Source organism: Arachis duranensis, chromosome 7, assembly GCF_000817695.3.
Source record: "Arachis duranensis cultivar V14167 chromosome 7, aradu.V14167.gnm2.J7QH, whole genome shotgun sequence".
NCBI lineage: Eukaryota > Viridiplantae > Streptophyta > Magnoliopsida > Fabales > Fabaceae > Arachis > Arachis duranensis.
In genome coordinates, this window is record NC_029778.3 from 22577791 (window position 1) to 22603970 (window position 26180).

General features: G+C 31.8%; 1 protein-coding gene across 5 annotated transcripts; it reads right to left on the minus strand.

Moving 5' to 3' along the window:
* Positions 1-5315: 5315 nt before the first annotated feature.
* On the minus strand, positions 5316-24694 carry LOC107458326 (uncharacterized). 5 transcript variants are annotated; one of them, XM_052251744.1, is made up of 23 exons: positions 24414-24694; positions 14990-15103; positions 14813-14856; positions 14585-14648; positions 14233-14344; positions 14072-14139; positions 13889-13986; positions 13407-13578; positions 12645-12864; positions 11854-11980; positions 11209-11318; positions 10990-11085; positions 10714-10842; positions 10432-10565; positions 9944-10033; positions 9349-9434; positions 8774-8957; positions 8608-8679; positions 8291-8330; positions 7276-7523; positions 6484-6661; positions 5772-5986; positions 5316-5693 (listed from the first exon to the last, which is right to left on the minus strand). In XM_052251744.1, the coding sequence occupies exons 2-23, from the start codon at positions 15050-15052 to the stop codon at positions 5397-5399; spliced, it is 2847 nt and encodes a 948-aa protein (XP_052107704.1). In that variant the 5' UTR covers positions 15053-15103; positions 24414-24694; the 3' UTR covers positions 5316-5396. The 5 variants fall into 5 exon arrangements, with proteins under 5 accessions (XP_052107704.1, XP_052107703.1, XP_015932020.1 ...); XM_052251743.1 differs by having other exon boundaries at positions 14990-15129; XM_016076534.3 differs by having other exon boundaries at positions 10990-11082; positions 14990-15129; positions 24341-24694.
* Between the last annotated feature and the right edge of the window lie 1486 nt (positions 24695-26180).

The window sequence follows — 26180 nt, forward strand, 5'->3', positions numbered from 1 at the left end:
CCTAACGATTGTTACCATAACTTGGGTTCTCAAATTATGGTAATTATCTCATGACTAACAACATAACTACTAGAGACAAGACCTCAAATTCTCAATGCCTTTGCACTATTGGCCTCACATAAGCCACATCTCAGGTTCGAAACCGACTATAGTTGAGTAGTAATAGAACTTTTAGTATGTGTCTCCTCATCATAACAATATGAATATTTGGAATTAGGCACTTTTTTGGACAATTTTTTCCTATCAAATGACAAAGAAAATTATGCAAATAAATGAATAATGTTTCAAAAACTCCAGCACAATTTATACTATTAATGATAAAAACTTACCAAGAAAAGAAAAGAATGAATCTAAATATATCATCCTTCGTAAAAAAAAAGGGTTAAGTATGATTTTGGTCCCTAAAGTATAGGTCAAAAATTTTTTTTGTTCCCAACTTTTTTTTGCATACAAAATGGTTTTTAAGATTTAACTTAGTTTTAATTTTTTTGGCAACGAAAGCGGAGACAAAGGTGGATTATGGACAACTTCTTCTTCTTCTTTCCTTCCCTCTTCTTCTTCTCTTCCTCCTTCGTACTAGCAGAAACACTCTACTTCTCTTATTTTTCTTTTTTTCTTATTTTATAATTTTTTTATTATGGTAATTTGATCCAAAATTTTAAGATTTAAGTAAAAATGACGATTTTAAAACTTGATTTTAAACCTTAGGGATAATATTATATACAAAAAAGGGTTGGGGGACAAAAAAATTTTTTAGCACGTACCTTAGGAATTAAAATCGTACTCAACCCTAAAAACAATGAATTCAATTTTCCTTCACCTGGGCTTGCTTCCCAATTTTCAATTTGCCAACATCACTTAGCCATTCTAGTTTGTAACAATTAGGATATTTTGTGCATTTTAATTCTAATTTTTTAACCATGGTAGAGCTAGTAGTGTTTGTATGACTTTCAGCATCAATGATTATGAGTCCAATCTTGCCTTCTAACATAATTTTTGTGTAAAAGATATTCTCTCGCTATTCTAGACGATCATTTTTTGTTTGAACATTTAAGATCCGCCTAGTAACAAGGGCCTCATCGCTAACAGCATAATCAACTACATCTTTATCATCTGTAGCATCCTCCAAATGTGGCATGTTCTCACACCCATCTGAGTTATCAGATTCTGAGAACACATCATTCTCCTTGATAACTATTGTCCTTTTATTTGGATACTCGAAAGCATAATGACCTAATCCGCGGCTAGGGGTGGAAAAATGTCAGGCGGCCTGCCAGGGCCTGCAGCTTGGCCTGTGTTTGGCCTGACCTGACCTATTATAAAATAGGTACAGGTCTAGACTCTTTTAAAAGTCTTAATACATTAATAGGCCAGGTCCAGACTTACTAATTAGCCTTATAGGCCTGTTATGCCTGCTTGGGCCTGTTAAAATATAATTAAATATATAAAAAATTATTTATTATTAATAAAATTATGAGATATTTTAAATTTATTATATTTTATTATAAATATTCTTTTATATTTTAAATATGTTAGAAGTTTAAATTTTTTTATAAATATTAAATATATGACATATTACATATAATTATTTTTATTAAAAATAATTTTTTTAAATAATATTTTTATTTTTATAAAAAAAATTATCAGGCCTTTTAACAGACTTTAGACCAGGCCAGGCTGAATAACAGGCCAGACCTAGTATTTTATAAAGAATCTATAACAGGCTGCAGGATAGGCTCATGCCAATCAACTGTATGACAGGCCAGGCCTGTTAAGAGTAAAGCCTGGCCTGGCCTGACCTATTTCCACCCCTATCCGCGACACTTAAAGCATGTAATTTTTTGATGCCGTGAAAGAGGTTTAAATGTGGCATTAGATGAGCTCTTCTTCCCATGTTGGTTTATAGTATTTTTTTTTTAATTATGCAGTCTTGTAGTCATTCTTCTTCCCAAAATTAGTACTTGTAGAATCCCATTTTGACATAAGGTTGGGAAAATTTCGCAGCTTTTTCTCTCTTTACTATTTTTTCATCTTGATATCCAAATTTACTAAGTCTTCTATTTGTACAAATGGGTGAAGTTCAACAGCATTTATAATGTCTCGGTTCAACCTACTCAAAAAATGTGTCATAGTAGCTTCAGGATCCTTCTTAATATTTGCCTTGATTAGTAGCATGTCCATCTCTCTATGATACTCTTCGACTAACTTAGATCTTTGGTACAACCTTTGGAGCTGTTAAGGTAGCTCTTCGTAGTAATAAGATTGTGTGAATCGCTGTCGCATAACCTTCTTCATCTTCTCCCTAGATTGAATTGGTGTTTTTTCAATCTCTCTTTTACTTTTTTCTAACTCATCCCATCAGACAAGGGTATAATCTGAAAATTCTACAGTCGCTAGCCTCACCTTCTTTACCTCAAAGTAGTTGTGACACTTAAAGATTAACTTTATCTTTCATTCTAATTTTAGGTAAGGCTCATGATCACTTCTGCCTTTAAATATTGGGATGCGCATTTTGATAGGATTGATGTTACTATCAACATCTTCCGTTGCCTATATTGCCTAGATTTAGATGAAGCCTCCTCTTCGAACTCCTCAGATTGATTGGTGAACAGATTTTCAGAAACACGCTTTTTGATCAAAGGTTAAAGAATCAATCCTTGAATTTATGTCATTAAGACGCTGTTGAACCCATTCAAGTACGTCAACGATGACTTAGAGTCAAAACATCAGTTTTGGATCTCGGATCACTTCCTCTTTAGCTGTCACAGATTGGGTTGGTTTTGATGTCATTGAAGAACCAGCAAGAAGAAAAGACCCCACATCACTCTTCTCACATATATCATTCGAATGAGGAAACTTGTGTTTGCACTCAATTTGTGATTTTTTTTTTCTTTTTTGAACTCATCACTCCAGTTTTTTTTCCACTCTTTGATTGTTTTAACAAGTTGCACTTTAGAATTTATGAAATTTAGACACCAAGTTAAGATAATCTGAATGAAAGAGACTTTCAATTGGACGAAAAGACAAGTAGAGTATGTGACAAAGGACAGAAATCAATAAGCGATACTAAGGTGATAGAAACTATAAAAAATCTAATTAAAACCCAAAGTAATTTTAGAAAGTTAAAGGAAAGAACCTTGTAATTCAAGAACTGAAAACAATAATTTGAAAAGTTAAAACAAAGCTAAAAAATTTTTGAATTTTTTTTGTGTTTCTTTTTCCATACTTTGCTTCTTCTTTTTTTTAATTTATAGTTTTTTTTAGAACCTTTTTAGTTTTTTTTTTTTAGATGTGGACTCTGAACTAAATTTGTAGAAACAGAAGATAAAACAAAGAGACTAAACAAAAATTCTAAAATGTTTAGATAAATAAAAATTTATCTATGACCTGTAACTGATATCAAATGATAAGAAAGAAGAATAGAAAGACGCGGAACGAAAAAGATGAAAAATTTAACGTGAAAATAAGATGGACAGAAAAATAATTTTTCTACTAGACCCTAAGAAATCTGTTCTTAACAACCTATGTCAGCCGAAGGAATTTTCTACTAGACCTTCAAAGGACTTGTCATTAACAACTTAGATCAAAGGGTGAAAATTGAAAGAAATTAACATATATAATTATCTTAGGTTAGATACTTCAATTTTCTTCATATAACAAGCGAAGTAAATCACTTATCTCACTTGATCACACAATGAAAAACGTGCATAAAGCAACTAGAAATTTTTATTTATCAAAAGTTAATCAGAATGAGTCATAAATAGTGTTTAAATAGACCCCTAACAGATCATTCTAAAAGTGAAAACCAGATAAGATAACTTATTGGATCAGATAAGATAACTTTATTTAATCAAATTTGATCTTATTGGATGAGATCATACTGGTTTAAATTTAAAATTCTTAAAAATACTACTAAGCCAATCAAAATTAAATTGAATCTTCTAACAAACATTAACAAGAAAACAAACTAAAGTTATAGCTAATAAATTCGAAAATAAATATTAATTTTGTGACTCCCACTAAACTTGAAAAATATTAGTGAACTTCTCCTTACTTCTTTGCACGTGTTCTAATGATGGACTACTCGAAAGTATAAAATCTCCATTCTACTCTTTTGTCTTAGCATGCCCAAATTGTCTTTTCACATATGTATCAATGATACATGCTCATGTTCAAGAGGGTATTTTTGACATTTTAAACCTAAATGGCAAAATGGTAATCTTGTCATGTTCAAAGATCTAAATATTAGAAAAATTATACTATGCCGGTCTTGGATATCAAGGAGACTAAGAGTTCGTCTCAAAAACAGTCGTACTAAAATGGCGACACTTATTAAGTCCATTGGGCTAAGTTAGAACAATAAGAGGCCCAACAGTATTTTTCAAGTCCAGTGAAAGACATAAATTCAGGAATTATTTTTGAATTTATATAGTCTATTTTAATTTGTTTTGTTGTTAGAATTTGTTAGAAAATTTAATTTAGTTTTGATTTGTTTAGTAGTATTTTTAGAGATTTTAAATTTAAATTAGATTAAAAAATCTAATTACTATTAAATCAAAATAAGAGTAAATTGTCAAACTAGTCCCTGAAAGATCACTCATTCTCCAAATTGGTCCTCGAAAGATTTTTTAATCAAATTCATCCTTTAAATATTTTAAATTAGTCATGTTAATCCTTCTGTCACTTCCATTACTAACAGCGTCAGAATTTATTGATGTGGTACGTTAAGTAATATCACAACACATACTTAGTAGTCCTAATTAATTATTAACATGATTAGTTTATAAAATTAGATCAAATCAACTCCAAATTGAGAGATTCCAATATCTCAAATTCTTCCCTCAATTAGATTTTGATTTGATTTAATTTCATAAATTCATTATGTTAATAGTCAATTAAGATTCCAAGTATATTTTGTGATGTACTTAGCGTGCTACATTTATAAATTTTGACATCATCAACAAGAAAAATAACGGAAAAATCAAGATTAATTTAAAATCTTTAAAAGATAAATTTGATTAAAAAAACTTTCGAGAACCAATTTAAAAATTGAGTAATCTTTCAGAGACTAATTTGATCATTTACTCTTCAAATTAATAAAAATCACATATAAGTTACAAATCAATAATGATTAAACTCTCACTTTCCTAATTTTCTCATTATAGAAGGTTTTTTCACGTTTTGATATTGATAATTCCTGTAACCCTTTTGCTTGATTTCGCTTCGAAGGGTGGAGGATTTTTTATTCCACTAAGAGGGTTATAGACATCAAATCTGAATTTCATTAATATATCATAACAGATTAAATAAAATTTTTATATTGACTATCAACTATCTAATGTAATCCTCGTCTTTTATCCCGGTTTGGGACTCACTACAAAAATTTTCCAATAAAATTAATCGCATGAGACAACAGAGAGTGATACACGAAGATCATTAGACGTTCCACAAATATACATTCTATATGTATCAATTTCTTGTTCAGAAACACTAGCATTAGGAGCTGCATAGTGATTATTACTCACTCCATCATGAAGTGAAAAAATAATCTCCCTCACCATTGGTTCATGACCATTGAGAAGATTGCCCATGCTGAACACCTTTCTCCAAGATTGATTTGCCGTGGGTGGAACAAACATACTTGACACAACTTCTCTCTCATTGTTCCAAACTATTTGTTTCTTGTCGAATTCCTAAACAAAAGGGATAGATGACTAATTGTTAGTCCATGCTGAGGAAGAGAAAGATTACGGGGCATAGCGTAATTTCACCTTTTTGTTGGAGTAGTCTTCTTCCAAGCCTGTACCCATTCTTGGAATGTAGAAATTGTAGAAATCGATGAAGATTTCGACAGCAAGGCGTGGTGCTTGTACAAGTTTGCGATGAAGAGAAGCTGCAACAGTTAGTAAATTCTCAACATGTCCGAAAACAACACACTGTCGTTTTAGGTCTTCAATGGTCTCGCTATCTGCAGATAAGCGGTTTGCTGTGGAAAAAATAAATGAACTAAGTTGAATAATATACTGCTGCTGCTAGCGACTTGACAAGTACTGCAGTGCCAATCTAGTCGCATTTTTAATTTTAATGAGTAATGTAATTAAAAATAATATAACATTAAAGAGTAAAACTACTTTTTCATAAAAAGCATATATTACTTAAATTTAACATAAGAATTGGAAGTCACATTTTAATGATGCAGAATGCAATGTACATACATATACAGGCCAAGTGTGCAATTAAGGTAATACATAAACATCGGTTGTAGTAGGCTAGTGGTAGCATCTTAGTGGCAGTAATTTTTTCCTTTTAACATGTTTATACATTTATATCTCATAAAAACTATACCTGAACTTGAAAAAGGTAAATTCAATAGAGTTAGGAGACAACAAAAGAAGGTTACAAATGGGAATACTTTTATATATTGTATAGATTATTATTTTCAACAGGAATAAAACAAATGAACAAACTTACAAATGAACAGACCTTCTAATGGCTTCAAAGCAGGTGCCATGGTGAGGTAAAGTTGTTGCATCTTAGTCTCCATCTGTTTCAATTCTCCATAACTGGTCTTATTCACTGTGTCAGCCGCTGCTAGGAAGGCAGTACATACCATTTGCGCAAGCAATTGATGTGGTCTTAAAGTTTCCAGATAATGAATAACCTAAAAATTTAAGGACAAACTAAGAACTACAAACTTTGCAACCCAAATACTTGTTAAAAAAATCTTTTTCCCTTTTTCATAGCATTATGTAGTAGCAAAATATTAATGTCATTTAAATCTACTAAAACCATTTATAAAATAAAGTAACAAAAATTATAGAAGGAAAAATCTACTATACCATCAGTCTTCAACCTTGATAGGACATTCAAGAACGTTGTTTCCATGAGCAACATGATTCATACAACCAAATTGGTCATAGTATTCCAGACATCATAATTTCTTAAGCAAATCTAATTTTACTTCATGCAAATGCATTTAGTCCAAGCTAACACAATTCTCCTAATCTCCCTGTTGGAAGCAGACTAGTATTATTAAGATCCAATCCTTAAATCAATGGAGTAAAATAAAAAATGGTTACAGATTTTCAATGGTTGAACTGTCCATCAATATGGGTATTAGATATAAAACCATCAGTGTGCCTGTACTCAACAGCTTAAGCTTTTGGGAAGAATAGTTCATGTGACTATGAAAAAACAAGTAATAACAACTATACTAGTCTAATTAGTATACTACTTGTTTCTCAAGAGGGAAAGGAGACAAGAAAAGGATCTTACTTTTTCTCCTTCTCTATTTGGATCAAAAAGCGGTTTCTGCTCTGAAGCAGCAAGAGCATGTGCCCTGTCCCAAAGTTCTCTCCATAAGTTGTCACTTTCGGACATTCTCTTTGAAAGATGTCCTCTTGGAGGCCAATTATCTTTTGATTTCTCAACCTCAGGGTCCTCTAACCAATCGGCAGGTGAATGCCACCGAATAAAATCTTCAAAAATAGCATCAGGATTTGCTGCTTTAAATGCTGCCATGTCTATTAAAATCAGCAAAGCAAATTATTTGTAAGTCACATGTACTACACTGTAGAATTGTGGCATGCATTACTAAAAATCTCCCCGGAGACCTGTGTTCCGAGATCCAGTCAATTTATAACCAAATAGGAAGAGAGAAAGAGAGAATATAATAATAGTTGTTAAAAATATTTTATTTACATTGAAATTCACAGAAATCTTTCAACACAAAAATACCACTTTTGTGTTCTTCAGTTTCATTGTGTAGATGACTATAAACTTTTTATTATCTCAAAATCATTTTGCATCTCATCAATTTGTCATATAAAATTTAACATACGATATACTTCTGATAATATAATCAGCCATAAATTATTTGATTAAGTACTTGCAAACGTTGAATTTTTCTAAACTTTGGTAGTGCATGTCAGCATAATACGAGTGATTAAAAATGAGATTGACAAAAATCCCATTCCATTAAGAAATTTAATGGTTAAAGTACAACAATTCTAATGTCAAACTATAATAACTCATTGATACTGTGTGCACATTTAAATTAGTTTGATATCTCATAGTCCACTTACAGCGTTCACAATATTTCCTCAAGGAAAGGAAACTTGTGACATGAAAATTAACTAAGGAAAGACATTATGATGGAACTATGCCCTGATTCCACTCCAAGAAGCAAGTGGCTTACAAGATAGTAAAAGTCATCACATGCCAGTTATATCTAGGTTCGAGCCACTAATCAGTCCTAATTTACACATAAGTCTAATCCTTATTCTATTACCTGAAGTTAATATATCTCTTTCCAGTTGAGCAAAATAATTCTGCAACATGTAAATAAATAAATAATAAAAAGAATAACCGGCAATGGTAAATAATAGATTATTAACAGATTAGCTTTCAGTGTAAATGGATTAACTCAAGTTGAAAACTTAGCAACTATATTTGTGAAACTATTCCACTGTAACATTAGTCAATTTGACATTTTGAATGTATCTTTTATCCAGCTACTGTCTCAAATATTAAGCCTCTAATAAGCCTGGGTGTTCAAAGCTTTTGTAGTCAACCATTACTATAGGTACTGCATGAGTTTAAACTTACAAATGAACCATTAGAAGCTTCTAGAGCTTGAAGACGCTCCTCATACATGTCTTCTGTCATAAGTGGTGCTTCCTGTAGCATAATAGACAACCTCCAAAGCATGATATTCTTCAAAAACTAGGGGAGTAATATTAGGCGGCATATAGTGCGTGGATATAGGAGAAACCTGAGTGTATGGGGCATGCATTCTTTGATATGACTTGAGAAGCATCATAGAATCAATGACACCAGCTGAACCTCTCCTGGTTTGATCTGAAGATTTTTCACCATTTAAGAGATCGTCCTTTACAGGATCTTGACTAACTGTGAATGCTGTATCAGAATAATGTAAATCACGAGAGGTTGGAAAGCTGCAGGCATCATGAACCAAACATGTTACACAGCAGATATGCTAGTAAATAAATACTTGCAAGGATATTATGTACGTAAAATTAATTTGTAACTTGAGGTACTAATACATGATCAAACGTAGACAATCCACATGCAAAGGCTACATGAAAAAGAAACAAATAGAAGTAGTGCACATATTCTCCTATAAAAACATTTGAAGAAATGAATCTATATCAGAAGTGTAAAATTCAAGGTAACATGCTAAATAAATATACCAATATCACATGGAAATCTTAAATCTGCTAGAGCTAAAAATATGCACAGAAGATATTATGACCGAAGAAAATCTCCAGAATGAAGGTAGAATTGTGCTAGCAACTAGATTTGGAGAAAATAACCACTCAAGCACACCTTCTGGGTTCACCTGTAAACTTCCCAGAAAAATCCTCATTCTGTGCCTGCATACTAGATGTGTCATCCCCAACTGCACTTTCCTCCTGCAATTCATCAAATATCAATTTACATTCACAATGAAAAGAAATCTTGTGTTTTTGAAGAAAGTTAATACAATGCAAGGTTGTCAAACTTCCAAGTCTACCCACCCATCGAGCTTAAGTATACTCAAATCATAAGCTTGTAGGAACCAATAATGAAAAGTAGTTATAACATGGACTACAATTAGAATCCTAGAAAAAATAACGAATCAAACATCACAAGACTAATAATCAAAGTTACTTAAGCAAGATGTCAGGATCTTAAACTTTCGAAAGTTCTAATTAACAACGCTTTTTGTAAAATACATTGTTTTGATGCTGGAGAGAACATATTTTCACTAAAATAATAACCTTGTATAAATTACCTAGGTTTCTTTAGCTTATGCTGGTCTAGGTTCACTCTAGTCTGAGCACTCAACTTAGCTATCTAAAATTAGTTTACAACATAACTTGAGAGTTTGCATGATTGTTACTCTAAAAACTACAAACATGAGGAAATGAAAATTTGTGACCTCAGTCATATAGTCTATTTGATCTTCACTTCCCATACATTCCCGATGATCTTCATTCCATTCACGCTTCTTCTTAATGCATACTGCAAGCTAAATAAAAAAGTGGGGAAGTCATTAGCCATCTTAGACATATCAATCAACGTGATCTTAAAAGACCAATAAAGCATTTCTACTTATGATATTAAAACTTCACCAAGGGAAAACTAGGGATGAGTAATATTAAAATGATGTCAAGCTTCACTGGAATTAATTATTATAACAAAACCGATAACTCAAACAAATAGACCACACAAGGAGTAAATAAATAATTTCTTTCTTACAAGTAAATATATAATAGTCTATGGAAAAAAAAAAGCACTACAATTAAACTGAACAACTTGAAGGAAACAGAAAGCTATGTTCTGCAAAACAAGAATTAGCATTAAACATAAAGTTTCAATCTGGGAGTATATTTTAAAATAAAATTCACCCAAAAAATGAAAAAATACCATATGAAGTTTCTGGTTAATCAAACAAGTTGAAAGATCAATTGAACCATTTACTGGCATCCTGGGTAATAGTTGAGACTCTTCCCAACACCACCTCACCTCTTGAACAAACTCTATCCAAAGGGCAGCAATAGCTGAAATACAAACCAAAAGTGGGTCATACAAATTAAAGTACACTACATACAACTGCAAGATACCTAAGAAAACCAATTCCGCATTAGCGACCAATAATTCTTTCTTCTCTAAGGATTACACAACAAATAAACCCTATGTGGCACATACCACGTATATGGCAATTGCCGACCCAAAGAGAATGCAAACAAAATTGTGCAAAAAGAGTTTCAAGAGGTGCGCCTTTTATAGCTTGAGGGGTCTTATGTTCATCATAAGCAGAATCAATAAGCTGTACACCTGAAAACAATACATGAGTAACAGTTACAGAAAAACAAAGAAATGACTCACAATGAGCTTAGAGTACTGGAGTAATGATTCCATTGGAAGGAGGAGAAGAAAAGAAAAAAGGACAAAAAGAAAACATAGAGGAGCAGGGCTATGTACCTTCATCAAACAGTTCTTTGAGCACACGATCTCTAACTGTTGGTGGAGGTATAACCATTGAGGATTTCAAATTATCAGGACCTGGGCTTTCAGCTGCTACAAGCAAGAGGAGAAAATGTTGAACCATATACTGATGATTAATAGCATCAATAACTACTTAATACAAGCATACATTAATATGTCAAATATACCAATAAATACACCAAAACAAATTCAAACCTGAAACAAAATCTTCTAGAAATTGGGCCTCAAAGGACATCTCGAATGCATCAACCAGAAGATGCAACGCAGATGCAAATCCAAATTGATTCCCATTGGAATATTCAAGTCTATAAGTTTCAACAGAATATACAATAGAAAATTAACTACCAATACCTATTTATGAAACAAAAGAAACAAGCGTTCAATCATGAATATCTGTAGCAATGGCATGAAAAAATGAATAGCAAATGATATCCATGTATTGTAACTACCATACAATCGTGGATTTTTTTTTTTTTCAAAAGAAAAAAATTAAAAGATAAAAAATCTTGCAATTGTGCTAGGAACATGGGAAATATTCTCAAAACAGGATAATTAAGTAGAAGTATAGTGACTTGCATAAACCTAAATACAATGAAAAACCATAATGAATGACATGAAAAACCATTATAAGTGTTGTGAACATTTAGTTTGATATGGCGAGGGAAAAAAAATTCTGGTCAATCGTATGTGTGATTTTCTTAACTTCAGGATTGGTCAATGATCAGAACACATGCCATATCTGATTATTGTTTTGTATATTTAATTTTCATGGCGGCAATGTTCATAAGCAACCTATTCACTATCATGAATTATTGCTCATATTCCAATAAAGATGTTTACAGATATGGAGCAAAACTTGGAGAGATGAACCACTTCTCAGCTTCATGAGGTGAAGCATTTTCCACTTCTTCCATTTCCATAGAACTTTCAATGGTTTTCTCTGACCATATTGCTATCAGTTCAAAACCTGCATGTTATATGCATAAATTAAATGGAAAACAATTCACAATTGAGAGATTAATGGAAAAAATGAAGCTTAGAGAGCTTTTAAGAATTAAAAACCAAAATGTGGAATCACAAAACAATTTACTCTAAATAGATAAATAAATGCAAAAGATATTGGGGAAAGGTTCTCCCTAGGGATGCGTTTGCTTGGGGTGGAAAATTCAAGGTGGAGCTCCATGTGTAAATTTACACATCAAACATATCCATGAAAATCTCCACACCATTTTTGTCTCCTAACTAACTACACATGTAGAAAAACAAAGTAAATCTGAGTTAATTCGTTAAATAAAGACTTCAAATTTAAATTGATGCATGTATGTTTGCTTGTCCCTTTCTTGTAACAATTACAATTCATGGAAAAGAATAAAGTCAAGAAGAATATTCTGCTGAAGAGAGATAAAACCACTTTATGGATCTAAAATTCTTTTATCAGGTATGCAAATCAGCCCTTACTTGCTATCACCAATTATTTCCAAATTATAACACACCAGACTTGGGCTCCCACATACTGTGTGACAAATATATAAAAGAATGGTTGAGTCCTAAAACTTGTTCTATTTAACAAAGCATCCATTTGATAACCTTGAACTATGTCTATGTACAACATTTTTATTCATGGAATTTACCTTTAACAGGATCTTCAGAAGAATACCACTCACTCCAAGAACAATCATCATCCCACAGTCTCTCATTCGAGGACTCACCAGCGAGATTTTTGCCAGATTTTGTATTTTGAACATCAATATCTTTGATATTGTCATCATCGTAGGGAAGCGTTCTGTAAGTCAGCTTCATTGCAAATTGGACTTTGATAAGATGCTTATCAAGATCGTCTGTGCAATAGGCCTTTAATATAAAAAAGAAAGTAATTACTAGGGGAGAAAGTTTAAATGACAGCACTGAGCTTAGTAGAAGACAGTTCTGCATAGAACTTTTGACTGTAAGCATATATCACGGGTTAGAAAGTGATTTTGTTCAAAGAATCCATTCTGTTGGGAAAAACTATGGTGGAAAATAAAAGGGAAAACAAAAAGAATATATGACATGAATACTTTCTTTCAAAAGTTCATAAGACTGACAATTCTTTCATGAAAAATACAAATGTAAAAACATTAATCTTTTGAAGTGTTTCATTACAACCTATAAATGTCAATCATACATTTACTCACACATTGATCATGTAATATATTTTATATCAGGTGATCCTCCTAGCCAAACACATGTTTCGGCGCAATAAATACATCTATTAGTTTAAAGAGAGAAAATTATAGAAGAAAAACACAGTGAACTCACAAAGGGGATATCAAATTAAAATTGGATTTAGTGCATCATCATAAAATTCAAGAAGAAACAAATTTTAAATTAAACAACGTGGAGCATGAACTCACAAACTTAGATACAAACAACTGATACAGCCCCTCCAAATGCATGAGACTCGGTGGAACTTGACTACCAATTCGATCTGCTTCAAATCTTCTAGTAAATGCAGTACCAGTGTTCTGAATGCCAATATATGCTTTCCGTGAAGGATCATGAACTGGAACAAATGCTGGCCATAAACTACATAACTAATGTTATAATAAACTACAACTTTGCTTTAGTTATCAAGACTTCAATAAACCCGTTATTTTAACACCTTTCAATTCAAATCAGATAAAGCATAGCATACTTCATCCAACAATAGATTAAACTCTCCAATGAGAATAAAGAGGCATGGACCCAAGCTTTAAAGTTAACAAGTAGTATTACTCGGTCACCATTTTCAACTTGAGATAAAATGATATATCAATGTGTCAGTGCCACCAGTGCCCACAAGTTAACGTGAATCCCACAATTCACCAAACGTTACAAAACAAGGAATAAATATTACCTTGAACTATTTGACAGAGCAATTGCAACAGCACTCAACAGCTTGCTAGCCTCTGGTGCATCAAGAACTACACCACTTGCACTTTGAGGAGCAATGAGCTAGTGATATGCAAGACAAGCAAGCAGTTCCTCAGTGAAAACATTAATCTTTCAATGAAAAACTAGATACAGTGTTAAACCATACCAAAAATTCCTTTACACCAAAACATAACTGCAGATCATGAAAAGTAGAATTCCAGTCAAAAGATTTGCCTGCATCACCCAGAAGGCAAAACAAATAAACAAAAACAAGTCCTCAAAACCAACCAAACATTTTCAAACAAAAAAGATAGTCAAAATTAGCACCAGTTTTGGTTTCAAAATAGTACTCCATGCAATAACTTTTCACGTCATACTGCAGTTCAGATTTGATCTTGTATGAGTTTTTGGAATTCTCCAAGGGAATTGCACCTTTTTCCTAGAATCAAAGAAAACAGCAAAGTTCCATTAATAGAAATGAAAAGAATAGGAAAACACACTTGGCATACTAAACTGATAATATCTTAGAACTGACTATGAAAGATTTCAATGTTCATACTAGCAGCATCTAAACAAACTGTATTTAGCACGAGATAATCCAAATCAAACATATAATTTATTTAAAAAGAAAGTTAATTCTTAAATTCAAGTCCTGAAACTTGAAATTAAGCAAGCATACCAATAAATTATTAGGACCATCAGCCATCCAGAGACGACAAATTGCCTCAATTTTAGAAATGAACCTACAAAATAAATTTATTAACATAAAAGAAAAATGTTATCATGACAGTAGATTAACATCATTTCAACACAAAGAACCATTTCTCTTACAGTAATGCTATAAAGTGTTCTTGTAATTGAGATTTCATGCAAATTTGAACGAAGAGGGCTCGAAAAATAAACAAACCTTTCCCATGAAGAAGCTATAGTGAAATCATCAAAATGCTCAAACTGCATTGACATTTGAAGAAGGAGGAAGTAAAATTAGCACTACCGCTAATACCATCATGGCACGCAATAAGGAACCCACCGATTAATTAAGAAATAAGTATTTCGATTCAGTGGTGAAGGAGAAAGAGAATACCACTTCCTCTGAAACATCGTCGTCGGCATCAGGTTCAACCTTGGGGGAGCTGGAAGACTCCATTGAAGAAGATTTGTGGAAGATGGAAGATCACGGAATGCGCATCATGTATTTCTGTCCCAAGTCCCAACGTAAACATGCTATTACAGAAGTACCAACTTATTATGATTCACAAACGAGTAAACTAAGAATTTTAGCCTCAAAAACTATTATTTACATTCTTAATAAGAAATTAGTGAATAAATTGAAATTAAAAAATTTTAATAATGTTTAACTTTTTGTAATAAATAATTCAACGATTAAAATATTTATCGCCAACGAATTATAACTCAAATAACATGTTTCTATTCTTTTCATACTCACTTAAAAATCGTGAGTTTGAGTCTCATTCTTAATTTTTTTAAAAAATTAAAAAATTTATCGAGATAAATAAAAATAAGTATAAGTAAGATTGTCAATAACATTAATTTTCTATGAAATCTGACCCTATCCCTTTACAATTAAAAAATACTTACAGGACTAGAAAGACTACTTCTATAAAAAAAAATGATGAACTAAAAATTCTATGGTTATATTTAAAAAAGTGACTTAGATTAAAAAATAAAGACTAAATTAGATTTTTATATTGTATTTAATATAAAATATATAAAATTAAATTATATTTTAATATCATATTTAGTTTAAAATAAATTATTTAAATATTATTATTAATTAAAAAAATAAAAATAATTAAAATTTTTTATTTAAATAAATTAAATATATTATTTATCGAAATATATAAAGTACAATGTATTTATTGATATTGACAATATGTTATATATCAGGTGTTGTAACCCAAATTAAACATATATCTTAGTAATTGAGTAACCAAAATATTGATGTTGAATATATTTCGAGTACATTTGGTGACACATAGATAAAATCCGACAAGCAGTACCTAAACTACTGAACGAGATCACAATATTCGAGTAGTCGAGATATTAGTCGTTTCTGAATTTTTTAAATTCGATAATTTTTAAACTTTTTTAGATCTAGTATTTAAAGTATAGATAACTCTCCGACAATATTTATACGACAACATCAATCGACTAAATATGAGGTAATACATAGGGTATTGAATTTTGAGGTTAATTTTTGTCAGAGAGTACTTTGAGTTAATTAATTAAAAGATATAGGAAAATAATGAGGAGTCATATTATATTGATTTATATAATTTTATTCAACCTGTAAAGATAATTAAATATAGGTATTTAGAGTAGGTGTTAAGATATTAACATATAAAATTAGATTTTTTTTGTTTTAATTAATTAGGATAGTTGGATTTAAATTAACTATAAGAGCGTTAGTTAGTATAGAATATATTTTTCAGTGACTTATAGGATATAGTTGAAAATAAAGAATTAATTTCTTAAATTTTCATTAATTTTTTTTACTTCGATATTACTAATTAATATGAATGTTGTTATATGAACATGTTATTCATAAGAAAACATATGTTGTTTATGAAATTATTTTTTTGTACTAGTTTCTAATATTTAACTGTATCTAATATTTAATTATAATAAATATTATTTAGGAGTCATTTATACTTTAAAAAAGTATTAAAAAGTTTTTCAAGTATTCTTCGATCAAAAGAGAGAGGGAGAGAGAGAAGAGAGAGAGAAAATTTTATCCTCAAGTTCATATACAAGAAAAGAAAAAAAGAAAAGGGTTAAATAAAAAAGCAAAGTCCAATCACACAAATTAAAGACATATTAAGCTAAGTCAGAAGTTAAAAGTGATTTATTTTTATTTGCATGCAAGTTAATTTCTTCACTTCTTCTACTTTTTGCATTGCCGTTTTTGGAAAAGTTGAAAAAAATGAAGACTGATTGTCTCTGTTGTAAATCAACGGATCAAGTTGTTACTTGAGGCCAAAGCACATTTTCAAGAGTTCGAATTTGGGATTATCACTGAGAAATATCATCTCTGCTGCTCTGCTACCCTCAGTCAAGCAAATGAATCAGATTTGAAATCCCTAATTTAGGGGTTGATTGAAGAAAAAGATGGGGTGATTGATCAAAGCTCAAAATCCAAGAAGTTGACTCAAAAAAACCCTAACCGTGGCTCAAATCAAGGTACAAAAAAAAAAAATTGAATCTGTTGGGAAGATAAGGAGAGAGAACCCGTGAGAAAAAGCAAAGAGTGAATTCTCGCTACTGAGTTTGAAGTTTTGGAAGCATTGCACCTACACTAAAGGGAGCACTCCGCTAAGATGAAGAACAAAGTTATGAGTTCAGATGTTGTGTTCAGTGCATAGTGTTAAAGTCGTGTATCATCAATCTCCTTCATGTTTCACTGTTTTGTGTCTCAGTTTCAAGTATATCTTTCTTAATTTTTTTGAGAGGTAAAAGACAAGAGAGGCATTGAGAAAAAGCCATAGAATGAAAAAGGCTGAGAGATACACTTGAGAGAAAAGTCAAGAGTTATTTCAGATTTTTTTTGTTGTATTTTTTGTCTTGTGTCATATACCTGAGAGATATTCCTTGCTAAGTTGGGTAAGCACTTAGTGTGGTGAGTCTAGGTATTAGCATAGCCAAGTCAAGTTTATGTTGAAGCTTCTATGCCCAGATAGGATTGAGTTTAGTCTTAGGAAATTGGTGTATGTAATACTTGGATTATAGTGAAAATTCCACCAATATTGTGGCAGAGACTAAATGTAGGTTGCATTACAAGACAACTGAACCAGGATATATGGCGGTGTCATCATCATCATCATCATCATCTTCTTCTCTGTTTTAATTCTATTTTTCTGGTTTTTATGAGATAAAACGAAACTATCTCCTGATTTATCCACTGCACAGATCAACAGAAATCAGGTTTAAAGTTCTTTGATTAAAGGCTCAAAGTTAAATAAGGCCATAGATTCAACCCTCCCCTTCTCTAATCCTTCTAAAACCTTCAGAGACTATATGTAAAACTACATGAACCCGCTAGGCAATCCTAAACTCCAAATATACAAGGTTCAAGCTTAGGATTTTACTAATTCGAACAGGGTAAATATGCTACGTTCTCTGCTATACCTATGATCCATAACCTAAGTTCTCCACAACACATCTCAGCATCTCTAATTGATTTAATTCAGTAATCTGTTTAATAGTAGCAAGCACAAATAATAAGATGCAAACACAATTAAGAGCAAATACAACATGTATAGCAATTAGCAGTTAAATAGAAATATTCACATAGAAAAACCAAACACAATATATACACTCAAACAATTGCATATAAATGCACATGATGTATGCCTGTCCTACTGGCCATGAGATCACGTGTCGGTTATACTGCTAAATCCGACAAAAAATTCTGTTGACACCCAAGATCGGTCTCTCGGTGCGTGTCTCCGGGAGGAACTAACAAGTCATGGTACCATTATCCCAACAAAGAGTGTCGTTTCACCTTCTTCCGGACGTATAAATGTACCAAACAATAAAGAGTGCCGTCTCACATCAATGGAGTGTGCTGTCTCACCTTTCATCCAAGAGAAACCACGAACAAGTGGGATTAACCACCATCTTTGCCCGAAAAAAGTATCAATGCAATACACAAGCGGGATAGCACCCAAACCTTGCTATTTCAGTCATTCAGACCACAATTCAGTCAACAATAATGTATTTAATCAATTTCATAATCAGTAGGTTCATTGGCTATAGGCTTTCATCAATTTGACAATAACATATACTCATTAACCCAAATTTTCATTCAATTTACCAATTCCATTATCTTGTGAGCGGGATAACACCACCACCCTTACCGCAAGCGAGATAAAATCACCATTCCTGCAATAATTTCATCCGATTTACCAAGTGTTTTTCTGAAAATTAAACAATTCATTTTATTGTATCACTTTCCAGTGCATTTGAGGTTTATTTATTAGTTATTCAACTCTATACGGAGGTTAGATGGGTTTATAAACAGATTGGGAAGGCTAAACAGACAAAAATCAACATTTCAAAAAATTTTACACAGTCGTGCATACGGATATCCCATGTGTACGCACAATTTCAATTTATTTCAATTCGGATTGCACATCATGCATACGCGCAAATCCCAATTCATGCGTACGCATGCATGGTGCGTATGCGCAGAATCACCATGTTTCAATTCTGTTTGAATTTCATGCGTACGTATGCCATGTGCGTATGCACAAGTTCGTTTTCATTCGTTTCTATTTTATAATTTATGCGTACACATGACCTGTGCGTTCGCACAAGATCGTGTTCATGCGTATGCACGATAGGTGTGTACGCACAGATTTAGTTCTGCTAAAAAATCTGCAACTCTGTATAATTTAGTTTTTCACCCCTAATTTAAAACATCAATAACTTTTGCTACATTTATCAATTTGTATCCATTCTTAGACTGTTTTAAAGTTCTTATCACTTACTTTAATTTAAGATAAATTTCATGTGATTTCAAGCTTCGAGCTCCAAATTATGGCCTGTCGAAGTTGGTTAAAATTCTATTTTTACCCAAATTTACAAAATGTCCATTTTTAGCAGTTATCAATCAAATTCAGTCCAAAATCACCCCAAAGCCATTTCTAAGCATACTTAGCATCTATTTATCAATTTCTAACTATTCAACATCTAATCAACCCAATTTAAATTCAATCATTCATTTCCAAAGTTTTCCATCAATAATCAATACCAACAATTTCATTATTCAATCAAATCTCACCAATTCAACAACAAATTAAAACATGACAATTACCCAATTTACCACAACTTACAAAATTGAGAATACCTCACCCTATCACAGCCTCTAATACAAATTTTCATTTCGTAGCCCTTCATAGGGAATCATACCACATCAATTCAACCAAGCATACATATATATCCATATCATAATTCAAGCTACCATCTAACCAATTAATCACAATAACAATCATTTCTATTCAATCCTATGCTAGGGACAATTAACCTAGATTTTCACATAATTTTACATAATATCTATTCAAAACTAAAATCTGTACCTCTTTGACGACAGTCTCAACCTCAAAAAAAAATTTTCCGACAATTTCCAACTTCAACCCGTCTAAGCCCCACAAAAATCCTCACTAATGTGATCCTTAAAATCTACCCGCATCGAATTTACACCAAACTAATCCATTTCTACCAATTCAAGCCAAACCAATCCTGCTCAATCTAATCACATTCAAATTTCACAATATTCACACTAGGTTCTTTACACAAATTTGAAAAAAAATTAGAAAAAAGGATTCTCCTACCTTATTTCACATAACTTTGGCTAAAACCCCACTAGAACTCAAGATAAAGATCCCCTTAAACATCAAAGTCACAGTTTTCTCAACATCTATACCCAAAACATGAATTTAGAAGAGAAAAGGAAAAATGGGGTAACGATTTCGAAGTTTCTTACCACAATATTTAGATAGAATCGAAGAGAGAGTTGAGATGAACACGTGGCCACAAACAGATCGTCAATTGGAGATACGGTTTGGAAGTTATGCAAGATTAAATGTAGTGATGAATAGTAAACTTAGGACTCTTCACTCTCTTCTCTACTTTTATCCGTGTCTCTCACTAGGGGTGCACATGGCCCGGCCCCGAACACTTTAGGGACTAATTTGGTGTGATTTCATCGGGTTTAAAGTCGGGTAAGGGTTTCAAAAATAGACCCGGTCATTATTTCGGGTCGGGTCCGGGTCATAGCTTGGGTCAGCCGAAATCGGCCCGGTGGCCCGGTCATCATACACAATTAATATTTTGTGTTATTAGTGATGGATCATGGCTATTCTTATCTGGAATTTAAGTATTGTAAATCTTAATATTTTGTGTTATTAGTCATTATAAGACTATAAATTAATGTTTTATGTTTAGAATGCATAAGACTTTAGACTAATACATAATATTGTGTTATTTTGTATTGATTTAAATATTTGGTGTTATTAGACAATATTAGTATTGATTGTGGTTATACTTTAGTATTGATTGTGTTTATACTTTAATTTTGAAGAAGAGTTGGTTCTTGTTATATTTTTCTAAGTAAATTTTACCATGTCAAATAATGGTTGGAGTCTTGGAAATTTGGATATTTTTACATGCTAACTTACAAGAAGATGTAATATTAACGACCTGGTTTTTACCCGGTATATTTATGGCCCGAAAGTGTATTGGTTTCATCGGACCTAGAGTCAGGTTCGGATCTAATAAATAGACCTGGTGTATATTTCGGATCGGATCTGGATCACATCAAACCCGACTTCACCCGACCCATGTGCACCCCTATCTCTCACTCTCAATGGGTGAAATGATGCTAAATTTGTTAAGTGTGGATGGCTTATAAATTTTGGATTTAGGCTTAGTAAAGTCCGATTTAATTTTTAGTCCGTTGACTTTATCCATGACCAAAATATTTAAGATAATTGTTTTAATTCATATCCTAAACATTTCTATTTTTTTGATTATAAATTTTAAATTTTTAATCTTTTTCGTTCATAATTAATTTATTATTTATTTATTTATTATTTAACCAAATTTTACCACCACAAAATTGGTTTCCCTTATTAACGGCCTAGATAGAGTATATTATATATTGATTGATTTCATTAAAATGTGGGTCATATGGCAGACCAGTGACCTAACCAACACAAATTGTCCCCACTTTTCATCCCTTTGTTCATACCACATTACCATCATTATCGATCGTTATCATTAATATTATTTTCACTTCATTCAATCAATTGATTAAAAATGTGACAATCCTGTTATCATGATTTTGAGCCCTTTGCCACATTTCACTGTAATCACTACGTTACCACCATGCTACATGAAGCATTCACTGTTTTGATGGATTTGGGTCACTTTTTTTTTGTCCTCCACTTTTTCTAACATAAAATAATAGTCTAACACAAATAAGATACGAACTTTTAACTTTGGCTTCTATGGAAGACATCACTCTCAAATCATGTAAACATGAAGTTAGAGAATGGTAATATACATAATCGATACTTTTCAACATATTTGATGGCCTGCCACACATAAAGTAATGGTAATTATTTTTCATAACAAATTCTTTTCAAGTATTCTACACATCACCTACATTACAGAAAAAATAAATGCTGAAATAAACCGAAAAGAAGAATTGCTCTTTCTATTTCTCGAATGTTATAGGAGCAAGGAGTTGACCGAAGTGGTGAAGGTTGAAGATTGACCGTGGGCTCATGTCTAAGCTTGTGATTGGCCATCAGTCAATGGATAAGAGAAATTGGATAAGGAATTTTTGTTAGGGTGTTTGAATTTTAAGTGCTATTTATTATGTCATGAAAATTTATATGCAGTTACGTTGATATAACCTTAATAATTAATAAAGACAGTTAGATTATTTGATAAATTTAATTAAATTATTATTTAATAATTTTTAATGATATTTTTTTACTAAAGATAGAAATTTAAATTTGCGACCTCTTAATTAAATATGAAAAGATTATGTCATTTGAGTTATAACTCATTGACTAATAACTTTTAACGATTACTTTTATATTAAGATAATTATATATGAATTTTATTTTTTTTATTAACATCAGGATAAGTCATCTTAAAAAAATAACAAACATATAGATGCATATGATGCATGCCTATCCTAAGTTCCAATGAAGTGGGATGGTTGGTGCTCCGGAACAAGTCCTTTAGTTGATGGCATCAGAGCTAGAAGCATCAGCTAGTTCCATAAGGGTCTGATGATCTGTTAAGATGTGATCAAGGTTCTGAAACCGAACCGATCATCGAACCGTTCTAGTTACTAGTTCATTGGTTTATAGGTTCAACCGGTTTGATCGTGGTTGAACCGAAAAAACTGTTTTATAATAAAATAATAAATAAAATATAAATAAACACATTAAAATATAATTATAGTCTAATATAAATCTTGAAATATCATCCAAATTAAAAGTATTACATAAACCAAAATATAACACCCTGGTATTTTCAGAAGACTCAAAACAAAAATATTAGTGTAACACCCCAAGAATGAACAAACACATAAGCATAAAACAACATGAAGTTAAATAGCAGAAAAAGCTGACTCTTACTCACTCAAACCAGAAAATTAGTTGCAGAATTTCAATTTCAATTCAAGAGAAATAAACAAACAAAACCTACCTATCAATTAGTTGCAGAATTTCAATTTCAATTTCAATTATTCAGTTGAAACAAGCAAACAATTATTCAATCAATTATTCAATCACTATATCAGTTCACACTTCACAGTTCACATAAAAACAATTATTCAATCACTATATCACTATATCAGTTCACAGTTGAATGACTTGAATCAGAGTTCACAAAACTTCACTATATCAGTAAACCACATATCAGATATCACTATAAAAGAGACAATGGTTGCAAAAGGGGACAGAGACACCGACAGACAGAGACAAAGACACTGAGAGAAGCAAGTATGTATACCTCAAAAAACCCCTTATGTAAACAATGGAAACAATGTTTATTCACGATGAGTTGCTTGCAAGAAATTAAAATGTGCATATACACATATAGAGTAGGTAGAAAGAGATGTAGAGAGTAGACTAAAAGAGTTTAATTTGGTGATTAAACTGCAGAATTCAACAAAGTAGCAAGACCTCTTCTGCAATTAAGCTCACAATCTAAACTCATATCTAACAAATAGCTCAAAACTTCAGGCCATCAACACACACCAATACAGGCAACAAAGATCAAACAAATCATCAAATTGCTGTGTGTAATAGTAACAATGCATGTTGCAATTGCTCAGATACATTCTTTTAACTTTGACAAAAACTTCATTCAACTCAAGAGAGGGATAATAAATCTTGAATCTTCCTCAGAAAATCCAAATTAGCCATAAATTTTTAGCAAAAAAAAGTTGTAAATATTTAAACTATGTACAGAAATACTGGCTTACAACACAGCATCAGAACAAAATAAAACAGGAATTCAGCAAAAATCCTCACTGCACAAGCAAGCAACATGAATCCACACAAATGCTCCTAACTGAATCCAGTGATTAGGCTCAAATTAAAACAAGACTCAGCATCAACAGGCAGGACAAGGCAGCAATAAATCAGTATGCAGCAGCATCAATCAAGCCAAATTGGCACAGGAGCAAACCATACAGCACATACAAAGCAAGAAAATCAATAGAACAGCAACACTTTCAGTCATCATCATTATTAAAAACAAACCTAAATCCACTATCCAGCTCAGATTTGCTAACTACCTAATCAACTAACATTCATTTCTAACTAACTAAGCTAATCAAAATTAACTAGCTATAGCAACAAAATGAATAGAACAGGGGAAGGGCAGAGACCTGGAAGACAGAGAAGAAGCAGAGATGGGGGAAGGGAGAGTGAAAGTGAGGCGGTGGGAGACAGCGAAGGCACCTTCTCAGTTCTCCACGGCTGCTGCGGTGGCTTGACGGCGGTGGCTCGACCCGTGTGAGAGTGAGGCGTTCTCACTTCTCAGTTCTCGATGGCTCTAGGTGGCACGACGGCGGTGTCTCGACGGCGAGCCCTCGACCCGTGTGACGCGGTGACGCTAGTGACTTCAGTGAAGCAAGCTTGCTCGAAAAAGAATCATCAATAATGGGAACCACTGAAGCAGAGAGAGCAGCGAAGCCAATTAGGGATCTCAGTCTCAGCCTTGGGAGTTTTCGTGATTTAGGATTCAGTCTTCAGAGGGAAAAAAACTCAAAAACGGCAACGTTTTGTTGCTAACTTAAAAACCGACCGGATCACGATTCGGTTCGACCGATCGGTTATCGGCCGGTTCGTCGGTTCAATTCCAATTTTTTAATTTTGCGGTTTTGATGATTGACCGATCTGTTTTTCAGTCCAGTTCACGGTTCGACCGGTCCGACCGGCCGATTCGAACCGATTTTCAAAACATTGCTATATAGACGATGTTTCACAAACAGTTTGAGCACAACACATTTGCACATGTGATGTATGTGCAACTATCTACGTGTTTTATTTCGTTTATACTTAATCTAAAATTATTTATAATATAAATGAGATAAAAAATGAGACACAAATTTATAAATACTCTATAATTTTTATTTCAATAAATAAAATAATAAAATTATTTATTTAAAAAAGTTCATATATACACATGCCCGAATTATTATATTTTATACCTTTTGAAGTTAATATATGTTAAAAAAATTGTTCGCCATCTAATAAAGTTGATTAGAAAAAGCATTTAGATAATAGATGTTTTATACTTTTTTTTAAAGTGTTAAATATAAAAAAATTATATTTAAAATTTAAAAATTTAAATTCTTAAAATATTATAAAAAGATGGATAAATTAATGATTTCGAAAATGTATATTGTTGATAAAAATAATCCTAAAAAATATAAATAATAAATAAAGCTCAAATAATTTAAAAATATGACACAAATAAAAAGATTACATTTTTTTTAAAGTGGTAAATAAATTTTTATGAAAATATTTAGATAACTATTTAAAAGGTACATACAAAAAAATAACTATGATTATATTTTATTTTTTTAAAAATTCAGTTATTTAAAAAAAATTAAAAAACTTGGTGTAAAATTACCATATTAATTAATAATGTTTACAAAATATTATGTCAAAATCTAATTTCTAAAATTTTTTTTAAGAATATGTATTTAATACTTGATTAGTTTTATTATATCTTTAAATTTTTGAAAACCAATATGATTCTTATTCCTCAAAAATTTGTTTATCAAACTTTTGAGTACAGATTATTTAAAAGTTATAAAAATTATTTTCTTAATGAGTAGTGTATTTAAACGCAAGTATATTAATTACAAATATGTAATAATAGTAAATGTAATGTTAGTTAAGAAGAAAAATATGTCCTCAAATGTTTTTACATAAATATTTAAATTAGTCTTTATAAAAAATTTTAAATTAAACAGTTTGATTCTTAATAAATTTTTATTATTTGTTTGGAAATAGATTGGTCAATTATTAAAGAGGAATAGTTTGTTGAAGTGGGAACCTCTGCTGCAAGGTTTCATGAAGGGGAACTACGACGCTAATATCTTTGAAGAGTAAGTGGTTGGTTTTGGTTGTATGATAAAGAATCATGTTGGAGGTCGAATCAAGGGATGTTCAGGTTCTTTGCTGATTTGGTACACCAGCAAGGCCAACTCTTTGCCA